A 16317-nucleotide genomic window follows, 5' to 3' on the forward strand; every position below is an offset into this window, starting at 1 on the left:
ACAACTAAGAAACTTGAAATCACAAATTGAAATGTTTTTGCCAAAGGAAATGTTAAAATTAAGTAAATTTGACATCTGACACCTAATCTTTTGTTTGAGGTAGGATGAGACCGATTTCTTTTTTTCACAGTGTAAGGGGTAGAACCTTTTGACTTGGTGTGTCTTGTTGAAGGGAAAACAGGCTCTCTTCAGCCTTTTACCTTACACAGTGGTCCTTCTGGAGCAGTGGGTCTCTTGAGTGTGGGCGGTCACACTTGTGAGCTGTGTTCAGATCCAGGTAGATAAAATGCCAGGTCTTTTAATGCTGAGCTTGAGATGTCTTAGTGAAGCTTCATGACTATAAAGTTGGATTTATGTTAGGTTTATTTTTGTGTGACACAATAGTCAGCCAGCATACAGTTTCATTTACATTAGCATATAGCTAGAATAACAATATTTTGTGTTGTTATTCTGTTTTTCCTTTGGCGTAGCTGAGATCTGAGCTCGGCCCTGTTTTTGGAAATCAATTGACATTTTGTCATTATCCTTATTAATGGAAAATATTTAAAGAATAAAGAGAGTATTAAACAAGAGTGCAATAAAAGGGCTTTTTCTCTCATCTCAGGACAACTTCAGTTCTGCTTCAGCACAAAGCTACATTTAGAACAATCAGATACAAGCCTTTTAGTATTTGGGATGTTATAGCTGCTTTTGAAGGTTTCTTTTTCATTCCCATTCTATGGACAGTGCCACAACCAGGATCAAAGCAATTACTTGTAGGTTCTCCAGTAGCTTTTGAAGAAATTTTCAGACAGTAAACAGGCCTAGTATAGCAAGTCCCCAGACTGTTCTTTCCCCTGCTGTGATCCCTGTACGGCTACTGCAGTAGCGAGAAAGGAACAAATAGTAAACAAAAATGGATCCAGGGCAGAAATTAGTTGCACAACAAGTTTCCTATTTGGACAGAACGGATGGAACCATAAAACAAGTTTGCAGGTAGAGAAACCTTAATGTACATTCCCTTGTTTTCAGATGTTTTGCAGCCATTCTTTCACTAGTCTGTGAATTTCCTATTCTATAAACTGATATTTAGCAGGCACTGAAGTAATTTAAAGCAACCTTTCAAATTCTCCCTCCATTCTTTAATTCCTGCAGCAGAAATGAATGGAAAGGTACTGTAGTTTGCTACTGAAGGAAAAACTTGGACTTTTTTTTTTTTTTTCTTTTTTCTTTAGTCAGGACAGTGCTTCACACCCCATGGATAAGTACTCGGTGTTACTGACAAAATCATCGTACCAGTGAGGTCCCTAGAGAACACTCAATGGAGAGCAGAATAGAGTACCTTGCTTATGTTCTTACTCATATCAGCCTAAATCTGATTATTTTGATGCAGTGTAGTAGAGTTGCATAAATTGTTAGAGATAGAAATCCAATAGTTATACTTTGTGCTTCATTTCCAGAAAAGTCCCATCAGAAGTATGGAGAACCATCAAGCCTGACGATTTTAACCACTTCATTTTCACTTGTTTTCTCCTTAGGTAATTTGATCTGAATGTTGATACCGAAGCATAAGCTTTACAGAACAACTGTAAAACTGTATGGACTCTTAGGAAACAGTTGATTTTTCTGGCTGTTTTCATTTTCAGAGTAGCAGCAAGAGTGATGTGTTCATAACCACCTGCCAGTGGGGACTGTAGGTAGCTAGGATAGGCAGTTAAGGTGTCAATTCCTTTTGGCTCTTCATCAGTCTCTCGGAAATAATAAACTGCTTCAATCTGTGTGGTCAAATAAACATGTTAATACTGAATGTATTTAACTGAACAATCTCTTCTATTGTGTGTCGCCAAAATGAAAACTTACTAAAGATGCATAGGGCTGCTAGATTGTCCTAGGTGCTGTTGATCCTTAGTGGCCGTTAGGAAAAACTTATACTTTGTTCTGAAAGGAGCAAAAGCTATCCCGCTTTTCAGGGCTCACATCTTGTAGTAACAGCTTGAATGTGGTGGCTCTAAGAATAATTTTTGTGGCTCAGTACAGGAACTTTCTGCAGATCAGATTGCTTTCTGTCAGCTGTCTTAGGTGATGTGACCCACACATTTCATTCTTTTTGTATTCAAAATATTGAATTCAGGCTATTATATTAGGTTCAGTTTACACCAATTTCTTGTTACACCAATAACTATGAAGTCTAGAGCAGAGCAGTAAGATTATTTTCAAAGTTACATTTTTATTAGGAAGTTATAATTTCAAAACAAAACCTTATACACAAACATAGAAAATCTTAAAAATTATCAAGTTGTGTGAATTCAGTTTCCTATTAATATAAATGCAAGGCATCTGTGGGTGGGTAAAGTGTAAGTACCTTCTCTGTGAGTGTACAAACCAATTTATTAAAAAACCCCCTAACAACCCAAGACTTGTACACCAGAAAACATAGGGCTTCAAAGGGTTTCATTTCATATAGTTCAACATGTCAGCAGCTTACACTGAATTATACTGGAACACTAAAAGTGAGTTTGTTATTGGCAAGAACAACAAATATATTTGTTATAGAAAAAGAATACAAAACCACAAAAAATTGCCAGCAGAGTGTTAAGAGTTTCCCAGAGAGATTTGTCATCATGAATAATTGCACTTAACCTGTAGGCTATTACTAGTAGCTAATACTATTTTCTTTATTATTTCAAAATATTTATAATTTCCTTAACAAAATCCATTCTGTACCCAACACAAAACATTCACTGAATGCAGATTTAAGTTAACACAATATTAGATTTTAATTGTGCACCTTTACTTTCCTCTTTTTACCTATATAACAGAAAGGTTAAAGAAAAAAGGGGGGGAGCATTAAAATGAGTGATCTGTGCAAAACAGGAAGCCTTTGTATAATAACTGATACCTCATGCAAAAGAGAAAAAATATTAACAAAAACAGTCTAAGAAGCCCTGAGTCAATAATTTCATTGCAAAGGCGAGGAACATGAGTGCTCTGAGTTCTTCCTATACATTGGTGCATATTCAAACCAGTCCAGTATTTACTTAAAACATATTTTAAAATAGGCAGTTTGTGCAGTTTCTCACATACAAATCTTCTATGCACTTCATTCCTTTCAGCAGACTGTATTTAATACTCAATTTCATTTAAGCTGTCAGGATAGCCTGATGAGAATTGAATTTCTTCCACTTCTAGAATACAAAGAAGGGGGAAATACTGTAATTATTTGTATTTTTATCATACATAAGAATGCATAAGACAATATAATTACCATGCTGGATATAAATGGGACTGCTGTACAGTTTTTAAAAAGTGTTACAGCATCTTTACTAGTCTAGATTCTGAAGATGGTCTTGCATCCTACTAGAATACAAAAATTCTGCACTAACCCAGCAGCATGATACTAAATTCAGATCCATTCACAGGGGACTAAAGGGAAGAAGTTTCACCTGCCTAATTACAAAAAGCACTGTGAATTGCTAGGTGTCTCCTAAGAGACCAAAAAAAAGTATGTTTAAACTTACCTAAACAGGGTCCTGCCTGGAACAGAATATCATCAATAGCAGTGTCACTTCTGATTGAGACACCACGGATTGCCTCAAAAATAATCTGTGAAGGTAAGACACAGCTTTTAATGAATCCCACAGGAGGACGACTTAAAAAACCAAAACCCTATGCAGTCTATTCAAGGATCTGAAAGCCGCCTTCTTGGAAAGAAACTGGTAGGCTCCATCAGTGGACTGATTGCCCTGGTCAGAGAATTTGGGTGCGTGCTGCACCAAAGGAAGCAAATTTGTTCTCACAATGTGTTAAGAAATTGCTGTGTGTTACAGGCCGCTGATAAATTTTCTCTAGTGATGTGGCATTTCTGTCTTGCTTTTCAGCCCAAATGTGTCGCTGTATGTTGCCCATATGCAGGCAAGACTTGAGGGGAAAAAAGGCATTACAATATTATGTGGTGGTGGTCTTACTGATGAAGCTAAACTTTCTTTTCAGTAAAAGTTGGTTTGTTTTTTTTCTAATTCATTCCCAGGCTCTTAAGGCAAAGTGGAAAAATCCCACCATCTTTGGTTAGTGATCAATGCAGTTTTGTGCCCAGCACTGTTTTAGTCAATAGCAATTTCAGCTTCCTCTTTGACAGAAACTGAAGCAAGCTTTGTCTCTGGCAATACTGAAATGATGGCACTGTTGGGACCAAAGGCAGAGCTCTGGCTTTGCATCATAGAATTGTTTCGGTTGGAAGAGATATCAAGATTATCAAGTCCATCTGTTAACCCAGCACTGCCAAGTCCACCACTAAACCATGTCCCTAAGCACCACATCTACACGTCTTTTAAATACCTCCAGGGATGGGGACTCCACCACTTCCCTGGGCAGCCTGTTCCAATGATTGACAAACCTCTTGGTGAAGAAATTTTTCCTAATATCCAACCTAAACCTCCCCTGGCACAACCTGAGGCCATTTCCTCTTGTCCTATCACTTGTTACTTGGGAGAAGAGATTGACACTCCCTTGGCTACAGCCTCCTTTCAGGTAGTTGTAGAGAGCGAGAAGGTCTCCCCTCAGCCTCCTCTTCTCCAGGCTAAACAACCCGAGTTCCCTCAGCCGCTCCTCATGAGACTTGTGCTCTAGACCCTTCACCAGCTTCATTGCCCTTCTCTGGACACGCTCCAGCACCTCAATGTCCTTTTTGCAGTGAGGGGCCCAAAACTGAGCACAGGACTCGAAGTGTGGCCTCACCAGCACCAAGTACAGGCAGACAATCACTTCCCTAGTCCTGCTGGCCACACTATTTCTGATACAAGCCAGGATGCTGTTGGCCTTCTTGGCCACCTGGGCACACTGCTGGCTCATATTCAGCCAGCTGTTGACCTAATCATCCTCTGCCTTTGGTACCACCTCAGAAAGACCCTCCTGCAAGAAGCAGCCATTCTATCACAGCTTAGTGGTTATGTCAAATCTAGACAGCTGAAGGAAAAGAAATTGCACAAGTGATCTAAATAAATACTACCACTACTGACAAGAAATGATGGGAAAACAGCATGTAAATACTTAAAAATTAATTTTGAATTAATGAATTATTTTCATACTTGCAATCTATTAACGTGTTCAATGATTCCCTCCCTGCCTTCATTTGTAAGAAATCACATGTTACTTCTCCTTGTTCAGGTATCCATTCCATGCTATCTACATTTTAACATATTAATTTTATGCTTGGATTCTGGCCCATAGTTCAGTCTGATATTCCCTTTTGACTGCTTTTTGTTTTGTTTTTTCTTACCTGGTAGTTTCTATCACTTTCATATTCTATCAGTCCCCTTAGCCATGAGATGCTTTGTTCCCCTGTCCTCCTCCACAAAGGAATCTCTTCATCATCACCTTCCTTCTTCAGATAAACACTTAATAATCCAGTCCCAGCTCCATACATGTGGTAGAAAAATGTCAAGCACTGTTTTCCAGAGGTTCCTCTTAGTGATCTTGAAACTAGGTACGCTCTCTGTCCATAGACCATGTTGGATGCCTCTATATACATGTAGTATCCTTAAAAACATATACAATCAAATATTAGCACAGTAGAATACAGTGTCTCAGCATATTCCTTATGGTCAACATGCTGATTATATAAAAAACTATTTTGGTAAAGATTTTTATGCCATAGACTGTTATATTTGTGAACTGTAATATTTATGATATTGTAATAATTGGGTAGTGTAATAATGGTAATATTTGTGAATGCTAATATAAGAATACTAAAAACCTGTTTATATCTGATGAAATACATAGCAACAAGGAATACAAAATAAGAAAAAAAATTAAACCAGGAATGCACTCTGACAGTGGTCAATTAACTCACAGATCTCTTGGAATTCAAAGACAGTTGCATGTACAAGCTACATCTGAGGGCAGTTTAGGCAATGGTTGGAACTGATGCTGTTAACAAAGCAAATGAATTCAAATACCTCTTTTAAATCACATATGACATCAATAACATTTTTCTTTCTGTGATCAAGATGTGAAGACACAAGTGAGGAAAACTGGACTCTCTAGAATCCATGAATGAATGAAAGATTGTCATGAACTCTGATCTGTGGAAAAATTAGTCATTAATTGGTGCCAGGCAAATCAATCCCCCCCTTCCTGATCCGTCATCTAGTTATTTCCAATTGGAGCAAAACCGAGGTGTGTCAGAGGACTGAGGAGCATCTCCACGTCCCATCTGCTGCATATGGCAGCTGTTCCGTGTTTTGAGATGTACACTCTGCCAGCAGGCAGTGAACTCAGATTTTGTAGCAGCTCTTCATGCAGTCCCCACTGCTCCCATGTTGGGGTGATGGAGAGGACAAGCTGCCCTTCTCCCTCCATGAGTCCTGGTGGTGAGATTGCCGTCGGGGACAGAGGGGATTCCTAAGGATGGGTGAGGCAGGAGAAAAACTGAGAGTGGCAAGAGCAGCCAGGGGATGATCGGGGTGTCTCATGATATTCAGAGTCCTATTATCTACACAAACCTATGCCAAAGACATCCCCTGTAACTTGGGTTGTAGTTTGGTGGTGAGCAGCAGTAGAGAGAAACGGTGAAGAGGAAGATTATCTACAGCCGTAGGTCTGTAAGGAAAAGATCATGTTTGCTGGAGAATTCCCAAGGTTATTTATACCAAATCTAGTGCAAGCCATTGCGAGGATTTTGATGTTCACTATGCTTAAAAGGTCTTTGAGTTAAAAATCAAAACCTACATCTCATACTACAGTATAATAAAATAGCTTGCCTTTAGTTCTTAGGCTTGACTCATAAACTTGTTGGAAAGACTAGATCAGCTCTTTTTTTTAATTAAAACCACGTATTTCTCAGCACATCTTGCTGCAAAGAGGTGTGTGAAATAAGGAGTAAACGTTGTTGTAAATGTATTTTCATGTCACAGGCCAGGCTTAAAAGATGCTCCTGCTTCACCATTTCTAAAGTCAAGCTATCAGTCTCAGATCTCAGAATACTTAGTGATCTATATAAACTGAAAATAGGTCTAATATCAGTTTCTGCCTTAGAAATTAAAAAAATTGTACTAACAGCCCATTCCTTTACTTCAGCAAGAAACTCCTAAGTGTTGCTCCTACTATAAGGAGAGGGTTAATATCCTTGGAAACACAAGATCTGGGATATAGAGTATATGAAAGAGTAAAATAAAATAAAATATATTATCTAGGGAATAACCAGATGGAAAAAAGTGTCAAAGAAACCTGCATGTTGAATCCTTTCATGGAACGAAGTGTAGCTACCTGCCAAAACAACCAGCAACTTTAGTGTGATGTGGTCCTTTTGGATTATATTTTGTAGAAAAAGAAGAGTCAACACCAGACAATACAGAGATGGCCTACAGATGCCTCTCCGAGAGTGTCACCCACATTTCAAAATAAAAATTCTCAAATGAACTTTAAAAAGTTCATTTAAACTTAAAAAAACTTTTCTGTTAGGAAAAATTCTCACTTATTTTAAAGCTGGTGATCATATGTCTAGTTGATACAGAAGAACTGGACAGCAAGGGTAACAAAGACTTACAGACAGTATGTCATCTAATTCAGTCTAATGTCATCTAAATTTTAAATGGAAAAGGGACAAGAATGTCAATATTCCCTTTTGAATGAAGGTCATTTCATAGTACAAAGGTATCATTATTGGGAAAATGTTCCTGATTTGTACATAGCCTACATTTTAGCTAACTTAGCCAATAGAACCGGCCAAAATATGATCAGATTTATAAGTAATGCTTCTTGGTTTTAAGCTTTAAAACTATTCAAGGCTATTCATATCTCTACCCAGAATCAGTACAGTTTAGAAATAACAACGGTGATCTGAAATTTCAAGCCAAAGAGAAACATTTCCATCTGCATTCTCAACTCCACATGCAGGGTTTTGGCCAAACAGTCCCACACGCCATGAATTTACCCTAGTCAGTTTCCATACCCTGCTCAGGATGCAGCTATTACAGAAATTTTACTAGGAGGTAGGAAAAGAACATTTTGCTGAATTTTCACAATGCCATCTTTTTAGATAAAGAGATCAGAAACAAAACAAAACATTTGTTATTTTGTTAAATAGAAACAAAACAGTTTTCCAGAGTAACTTGAATTAAGCTTGCACAGAGCAAGATTTCATATGCACAGCTGAAATAACTATGCTTCATAATACTTAACGTGGTTTACACTCAATCACAGTTGACAGAATAATAATAATAATACTTGCTTTTGATGAGGCTTTTGAACAGGCCAACTGCTTTCATAATCCAGCTACAATTTTTGACAGACTGGATAGATGGCTACTGCAAATAAGACAGCTTGTCTGCAGCTGACTTTTTATAACTTGTTGAATGAACCACTGTGAGGGAAGGCAAGTCCAAAGGCCCCAAAAGCCTTTTTAAACCCCTGTAAGCATTTAAAGTTCACAAGCCTTAGGGCAGTTTCATCCACTATTCTGAAGTCAGTGGAGTTATTACTGAGGTCGTCTTCTGCAGAAACATGAGCACCCAATGCAGTGATGCAGTTCATAATTTCCAAAAGTCACCAGGTACTGCCCCTCGTCTGGGGGCAATTCTGATGCAGTTTTCTTTCAGCTCGTTCATGCTAATGGAGGCCTCACTTGCCTAAATACTTTAAATTACACAAGTGAGGTTATTGAGCAGATTTTCAAGATTAAGGGTCTGTGGGACCTCTTTTATTATCTGTATTTTCTTATAAGTTTGAATAGGAAGGTGTTCATGCAGAGGAGCTCCCAACCACTTGTTTGCCTTTTAGTTTCAAAGAATATTCACATAAGTTAGGAGTTTGGAAGAAGGCTTTTCCGTGGGGTCTGGAGAGTCATCCTATCCTTTTTCCCCTAAAGGAAGGAGCTACTTTAGGACATGAAGACTGAATTACCCACTTGGTCTGCAGATAATTCAGATTAAATGTCACATTCTCAAAACCATCCATGGGTCCCTAAGAAGTGTGTTTGCTTTATTTAATTAATAATTCTTCACAACAGAACAGTAAAGACTTTCTCTGTGTTGCAGGTTATCATTTCAAAGTATTTTTGATTAACTATCAATCTGTCTTCTGAAAGTTCAATGTGGAGCTTAACTCACCTACCCCAGTAGTGTGGTCTCCTTTCGGACCGGTGTAAGAAGTGGGAGTTGGACCTCTCCTCCTGTGCCAACTCCCACGACCTCTCTTCTTCTGGGTAAACACACACTCATCTTTTTCAAAAGTACACTCTCCAGGATTGGGTGGCAATAGATCTATAAAGAGAGGACATGGTCTAAAGCTGCAAATATATCAGACAGATATATGGAGAGCTTGCACAAGCAATGTACTGCATTCACTCACCTACTGAGATCACTTGTATCTACCTAGCATTACTTACAGTAGTCACAAGCCTATAAAAGCTAGCCATAAACTGGCACATGAGATTTAATTTCATTTTCTTCACAGCTTTGGGGAAATCTGTGCCCTAGTCTGGCTCCTCAACATGTACTAACATTCTTTAAAACATCTGTACAGTTTATCATCTCATCATGGTTCTTACTCCACAATGGGCTCTACCAGCATAATTTTCTTCACAACTGTGGCACCCCAAGTAGTTTAATAAGCTGCAGCGTACATAACATGCATATTAAATGAGTCTTGTCAAAGACTGGGGTTTCTGTGATCTGAAATCAAACACCACATTTAGCTCTCCTATGCTCCCTTGGCACCCAATTCTAATATCGGATACAACAGACCACAGAGCTGCAATTACTAGAGTATTTTCGTGGTTTTAGTTCTATTAGATGATGCAGAAGAAAGTTGACAATTCAGGTGCTCACTAGGAAGTTTCTGTCAGCTCGTCTGCTACAGTTTGAATTTGTAGTTCAGGAATAGACACTCTAAGCTGCTTTCACCTTCTGAAAAGGAGGAAGCCTTGATGCCTCACATACTCTGGGGCATTTTCATGCTTTTTTTTTTTTATTGCCATCAGTGACAAATCCCAGTATCAGTTCTGCAGCTTTGGTTCCTTAGGAACTACAGAAAGGCAAAACAGACAACCATCGGAAATACTTTGGAAAAATGGCATCTTGTTTTACACATGTGACTTGTCTCTGTTCTGTAATGGTTAGCTGCCTGAATGCATGAAATCCAATCAAAAGAGGTCATTAAAAAGTTATTATTACATGGGAATATAAATGGCATGGTAGATCAGCCTTATCACCATTTCAAAGACATGGCTTTATTCCGAAGAAGAATGGGATTATAGACTGTGCCTGTCTCATGAGAATGATTTCCAAATGAGGATACAATCGTTGCATTGTCAAACCTCAAAAAGCCCCAGAAGAGGGAGTTTGGGTGAGTTCAGAGAGGTTAGCCTGTGCATGTCAGGGGGTAAAGTCTTGCTCAGAAACATTCAGTTCCTCCCACTACAGGAGGGAGAGTTAGACTCATCTGTCTTCATTAGAGAACTGCAGCTCAGATAAAGGACTGTGTCTTGGCCTTGCACAACTGTACCTCTGGACTAAAAATAATGATGCTGTGTTTTGAAAATGTTGCTTTTGGGTCCATTCCTGGTTTCCTAAAAGCCATTTGAAAACTGTGTTACTGTCAGTTCGACTGTTGTTTTTTTTTTTAAATTGTGATGCCCCAAAAGAAATGCTCACCTACATAAAACTGCACCAGAATCAGTGAAGTTAATTAGGTGTTAGATGGTACCCCTGTGAACAAAAACCAGTCCTGACTATGTGCATGCTACTGCAAAAATAGGATTAATGCAATACTTACTGGAAAAAGAAAAGAAACCACAGTGTGGTGAAGCCAGCTGTAGGACAGGCTTGAAAAGTGAAGGTATATGATGAACTCTTACTAAAAAGGGCATGGGGAGGGCAGCAGCTGTTGGATGACAAATATACATGGTCTTACCAGCAGCCTGGCAGCTTCCCAGGCTCAATGATACATCATCCAGTGCCACAAGTCCACAGTCCCAGAAGCTCTTACACCAGCTCACAAAGACAACCTGCAATACATGAAGGAAGTTTCAGGAAATTTCTAACAAAAGATGGCACTATTAAGAGTCTGAAATTTAAGATTTTTTGAAATACACTAATGATTTTGACATCTAGAGAAAACAAATTATGAATTCACTTTGTTTTGGCACATACTAATACTGACAATGACTAAAATTTTAGATCCAGTGGGGTTTAGATGTGTATTTTCATTGAATAGAAAGTGTTTTGTCACTTTTATAGCCAAATTATATATCTCTGTATGAAGTTGCCATTTTATTAGGAGACTCTGTATTGTTCAGTGTCTGAGAAAACACGACTCACCAAGGTTGTTGCAGTTTTTCCTCCCCCAAAAACCAACATGAACAGCTCAAATGTCCTCAGGTATCTTGTCCTTACAACCAGGAGGTTGTATCAATAAAAATAAATTTGAAAGAGTAATGCAGAGTGATGGCCAAGAGAAATGGCCCAGACAAAAAAAAAAGAAGAATAGAGATGAGATGAAACTACTGCCTAAAATGGGATTATTCAGAAATGACACAAGACCATGATATCATAGCACAGGAGACTGGAAACGCTAAGCATCATTTACAGTGTTCAGCTGAGTTTGTGAAGATGAAAAATAGTGTCCAAGATGTTTTATTTGACGACACATTAATTCTGCCATGGAAAATACAAGTCACTCATGAGATGACAAAATAAAATGTAAAGAAACTGTAAGATTTCCAGCTGCCCTCCTCCCAGTGCTGACACAGATCTGTTCAAATTACAGAAGACACAATAAGGTTTATTTTGTGAAAATACTGCTGGCAGTTTTCTTTGCCTAACTACTGCAAACCAGCTGTCTGACCACTGGGGTTATGACCATAATTTGGGAAGAGCTTTTCAAAACAATTCTTTTGTGGTGAGGTCTGAGCTAGTGACTGGAGAGGGCTCAGTGTCACTTCTAACAGTTTAATATTCTGGAACAACTGTAAACACCTCGCTTACATATTTGAGGTTAAATGCTGACAGTTTCATGCAGGTATAAAAAGGTTGTTAAAAGTTCTTTATGCATTATTTAGTATGTCCTCTTTTAACAGGCTCAGTAACACCTTCAATGAGGTCATTATGCCAGACTTTGCTGGATTGTTTTGCCAGGTAGTATTTATTGAGCCATCTGCTTGTAGTGCAGCCTGAGGTGTAACTACACTTACACTTTTGAAGCATGTATGGGTTATCCTGCCCAGCACAGAGCAATTTTCAAAACCATTTTCCATTCAGTGCTACCTATCCTGGTAATAGTGACTATCTGTCTTGTAAACCATTACAGGTGGACTTGAGGAGTGCCACTGCACAGCAGGCACAACTTCTCAGTGCATAGCAGCCTAAAACGGGCCTTAGTTTTGGGTTTTAAGTCAGTAGGGCTGCTCCCTTAGCATTAAGGTTTAACAGGACAAAAATTGTTTCCTATTTTGTAAGGTCATTCTCAAGAAACAGGTGCAATCTATTAAAAAATGGTAGCATCTCTTGGAATAAAAAGTACAATAAATACTGACGTTGGGTGGACGTCATTCACCAGACTTAATAAATGCATTCTGGTGAACATTTGTAATAAACTAAAGACATATTATAGTCCTAAACCCAAGAATCTTCAGAAAACCACACATGAAAGGGTGAGGTCAGTCCTCATTTGTGAAACAACATTTCCACATTGTGGAATTATGTTGTAAGCAATGTTTTCCTATTGACATCATTGGGAGCAGGATCAAGTTCTTTATTCTTAAATTGCAATAATTTGTTCCATACAAGGTATGTAATTACCCATTGGATCCTGCAGAAAGCCCTCCATTTCAAAAGCATCGCAAAAATAATTGCTGGTCTGTCGAAGGCCATTGAACCAGTAGCCTTTGTACAAAGGGTTGATCTGTTTGTGTAACACTTGTAAACTTGTTCAGCTTTGTCATCTGTAGCTTTAGTGTTACTAATTCTCCCCTTGCTTTTTGTGGTGCTGAGTGACACGCTGCCATGAGCAGACTGTGTAATTGCGCAGGGGTGGGGTTGGGGGAGCTTGCGCTTGGGAATGTGGAGTTTCCAATAATAGCTATAGCAAATGTAATGAAATTGGCCATTGTCCCCTTGGGTTATTTTTTTGTTAAATTCTTGACTTAGTTTTAAGCAGTGGGGTAGAAGACATTTTTCTTAACAGGTCAAATTTAATCACTCTTCTTCTGTCCTAAATGTACTTTTCTGTCCTAAATGGACATCCTTGAATATTTGATCTTTACCTGCCAAAACTGTATCAATTTGGATCTACACAACTACTCATTTTCACCCTATGTCAGCTCTCTGAATCCTTTCTGCAGTCTTGACAGAACCAGTCTCATGGTGCTTTACATTTGTTTTTGTTTTGAATTAAAATATTTCCTAGGTTGATTCTTCCAAAATATTTTTTAATGACGTTATCTCATGCCTTGGAGAAGACAACAGGGGGATCTTTGTTTTCAACTCACACTTTCTTCATAAAACATGACATGAACAATATACTAATTGTTTCAAACTAGGTAAGAAATCTTCCTGGACTTGCATACTATCTTGGAGGCTAAATTAAAAACATTATCAAATGCAGGCAGTTGTTGCCTGTGTTACTGAAAAATAAAACATATTTTCCTCTCATGTCTCTTTTTGTTACAGTAACAGGACACAGCCAGGACATTAGTTTCTTTCCAAATCATTGCCCAAATTTCTGGAAGCAGGTTTGCTTATTTTCCAGTACTTAATCAATGTTCCTGGCCTGCAGCCTTAAAGTATCAATAATCAGTTCTTAGCATTTATCCTGGATTTTATCGGTAATTAACAACGCCACATGAGAACAACTGGTAGAGCAAGCAGCGTTTTTCGCTTCTCCCATGGCACGTTGTTGGGTTGTGCTGCAGACACTGAGTGAGGTAGAAGGGACTTCTCATCCTTAGCACTCTGCATCTCTACAGGTAGATGTGAGCTGAATGTATGCATATTAAGTTTACCTGCTTTTGGAGGAGACAAAAGAGTAGGACATGCAGTAGGGTATCTCCATCAAGATGCGTAAGGAAGGACTAATGGGGAAGCTTGTGAAAGGAAGTTTGGGGGGAGTTGGACTGAGAACTGGAGAAAAGGAGAGAAGATGCCCTCAGATGACTATGGATTCTGTGTATTTTCTTTCCTACTTGTTTATCCCAGAAAGTATAGCTGTTGCTCACGTAGAAAGCCAGACCAGCCAAAAATAAGAAAAACTGGGACAGCAGCCAAATCTGGTGACTTAAAAGCAAGCTATGCCTGTGCAGCAAATCAATTTAACTTGTCCCATCCTAGTGAATATTCCTAGGTTTGAACTAGGGTGGGCACAAAACTCGGTCTGTCACTTAGACACATACTTAGGTTCCATTTCTGAAAGGAGGAAGGCAGTTACAGTGGAGTCTGTGGATTTTTGTGAGAAGCAATTCTTGTAACTTCCACACAGTGACACAAAACTCAGTATTACAAAATCCAAAAATAATTTGAGCACCAGAAACAAAAGTGTGACCTGACACAAAGAAGCACTCAAGATGTTTTCACAAAACAGGGAGCCTGACCTTTCAGTTAGCCCCATACACAGCCCTAAAAGCCTGTAAGCCAGGAACCCATCACCGGCTTAGGGAAAGGCAGAACCATTGTCCCAGGGCTATTTGGTACAAAAGTTATCTGTGTAACCCAAATTACTTTTAACTAGTTTAATTAAGCTAGATTTTAAATGGCTTGCTTTTTTTTGGCTTAAACAGAAACTCATTTATCAAGAACACAAGTAAGCTATAAGCCAAAATTAGAATGTCTGCAAGCTTTCATCATTTTAAATAAATTGATTTAAAAAGGCACTTGCCATGCAAGTTCAATTTCTTGCCGTGTAAATACAATGAGCTTCTGCATGAAAAATAATGGATTATGAAAGCTTCAACACAAATAATTGGAAAGCATTGGTAATAAGGTTGTGACATTTGAACAAACAATTTTTGAAAATCTTTCCTGTCCAAGGGCAAATGGGTTGCAGAAACAAACTGTGAAAAAGAAACATAAAGCTAACAGAACAACATAGGGCCACAGGCTGTTAACACTACATCTATATTCACTGGATTGCACTGTCTAGTAGAGAATACTGCCTGCACAGAAATGTATCCAGAACACTGATATCCTCAGCTGTCCCCCCAGGGCCCTCCTAGATTTCCAGAAATCTGCTATTATGGCTCTATCTTCTTTTCAGTGAAACAGTTTCCTCAGCTCTTTTTCTAAGAGGGAAAGGTTTTTGCCTTTAGACTGAGGACTCTTGTCAGATGATGTGGCATCGTAATATCACAATATTAACTACCCAGAACAAAAACTGGGCAAAAAAGGGAAATGTCAGTTAAGTATCACAGATACCAAGAGGAGGTATGTAATATTTAATGCAATATATCTCCATGCTTAGCTACTATGAAGACTTGGGCCACTTAGGTAACACTTTCTAACCTGAATAATTTTTCCAGTTGTTTCAATACATCATTTCCATAACTGTCTATCAAACACCACAGTCAGTGGGGTACACATTTTGCAAGCACTAATCCTACTATTTACAGACCCTAATGTTCTTATTTTAAACGAGCATTTCCAGTGACTGTTCTTTAAGGAGCTTCTTGTTTTAGAGGTGAGAGAAGGGAGGTGTCCTGGTTTAATTTTCTTCCTAGTAGCTGCTGCAGTGCTGTGTTTCAGATTTAAGATGAGAATAATGTTGATAACACACTGACATTGTAGTTGTTGCTAAGTAGTGCTTACACTAAGTCAAGGACTTTTCAGCTTCTTGTGCCCTGCCAGTCAGAAGGCTGGAGAGGCACAAGAAGCGGGGAAGGGACACAGCCAGGACAGCTGACCCAGACTGTCTAAAGGGGCTGTCACAGTTATGATGTGACAACAAAAGTCCAAAGACCCTCATATCAAGCCCTAGGAAGGGGTGATAATGGATGCTTAGAGAAAAGAAACTTGTCCCATTGTATTATGTTCAGCTCTCAAAGAATTGAAGAACTTGTTGAAATAGAGGTCCCCCTTGGATCACTGTGTTTACTAGTCAAAGTGAGGTCCACTTTCCATGAATTTGCCTAATCTCTTTTTAAATACATGTATACAATTGGCCTCCACAGCATCCTGCAGCAAAGGATTTCAGTGTTTAGTCATTCCCGAGAAAGTCCTCCCTTTAGTTTGTTTTAAAACATGTAAATATTGAAGTGCAACACTCAGTCACTTGATGTTGCTTTCTCACAACTGCAACTAAAATTAGTTATGGAGGATGGGTGAAAACAAATAGATGAACTCAAGGAAAGAGAGC

At 38.7% G+C, this 16317-nt stretch overlaps 1 protein-coding gene across 1 annotated transcript in view; it reads right to left on the reverse strand.

Annotated features, from left to right (window-relative positions):
- Nucleotides 1-2194: 2194 nt before the first annotated feature.
- The window catches only part of MAMDC2 (MAM domain containing 2), a 60749-nt gene continuing 46626 nt past the window's right edge, over nt 2195-16317 (reverse strand). The window contains exons 10-14 of the mRNA XM_054809865.1: nt 10888-10981; nt 9084-9236; nt 5255-5514; nt 3498-3582; nt 2195-3164 (exon numbers count right to left, since the gene is read on the reverse strand). Of these exons, the coding sequence (XP_054665840.1) occupies nt 3103-3164; nt 3498-3582; nt 5255-5514; nt 9084-9236; nt 10888-10981 (654 nt within the window). The 3' untranslated portion in view covers nt 2195-3102. The remainder of the gene's footprint in view (nt 3165-3497; nt 3583-5254; nt 5515-9083; nt 9237-10887; nt 10982-16317) is intronic.

Source organism: Grus americana, chromosome Z (genome assembly GCF_028858705.1).
Source record: "Grus americana isolate bGruAme1 chromosome Z, bGruAme1.mat, whole genome shotgun sequence".
Lineage (NCBI taxonomy): Eukaryota > Metazoa > Chordata > Aves > Gruiformes > Gruidae > Grus > Grus americana.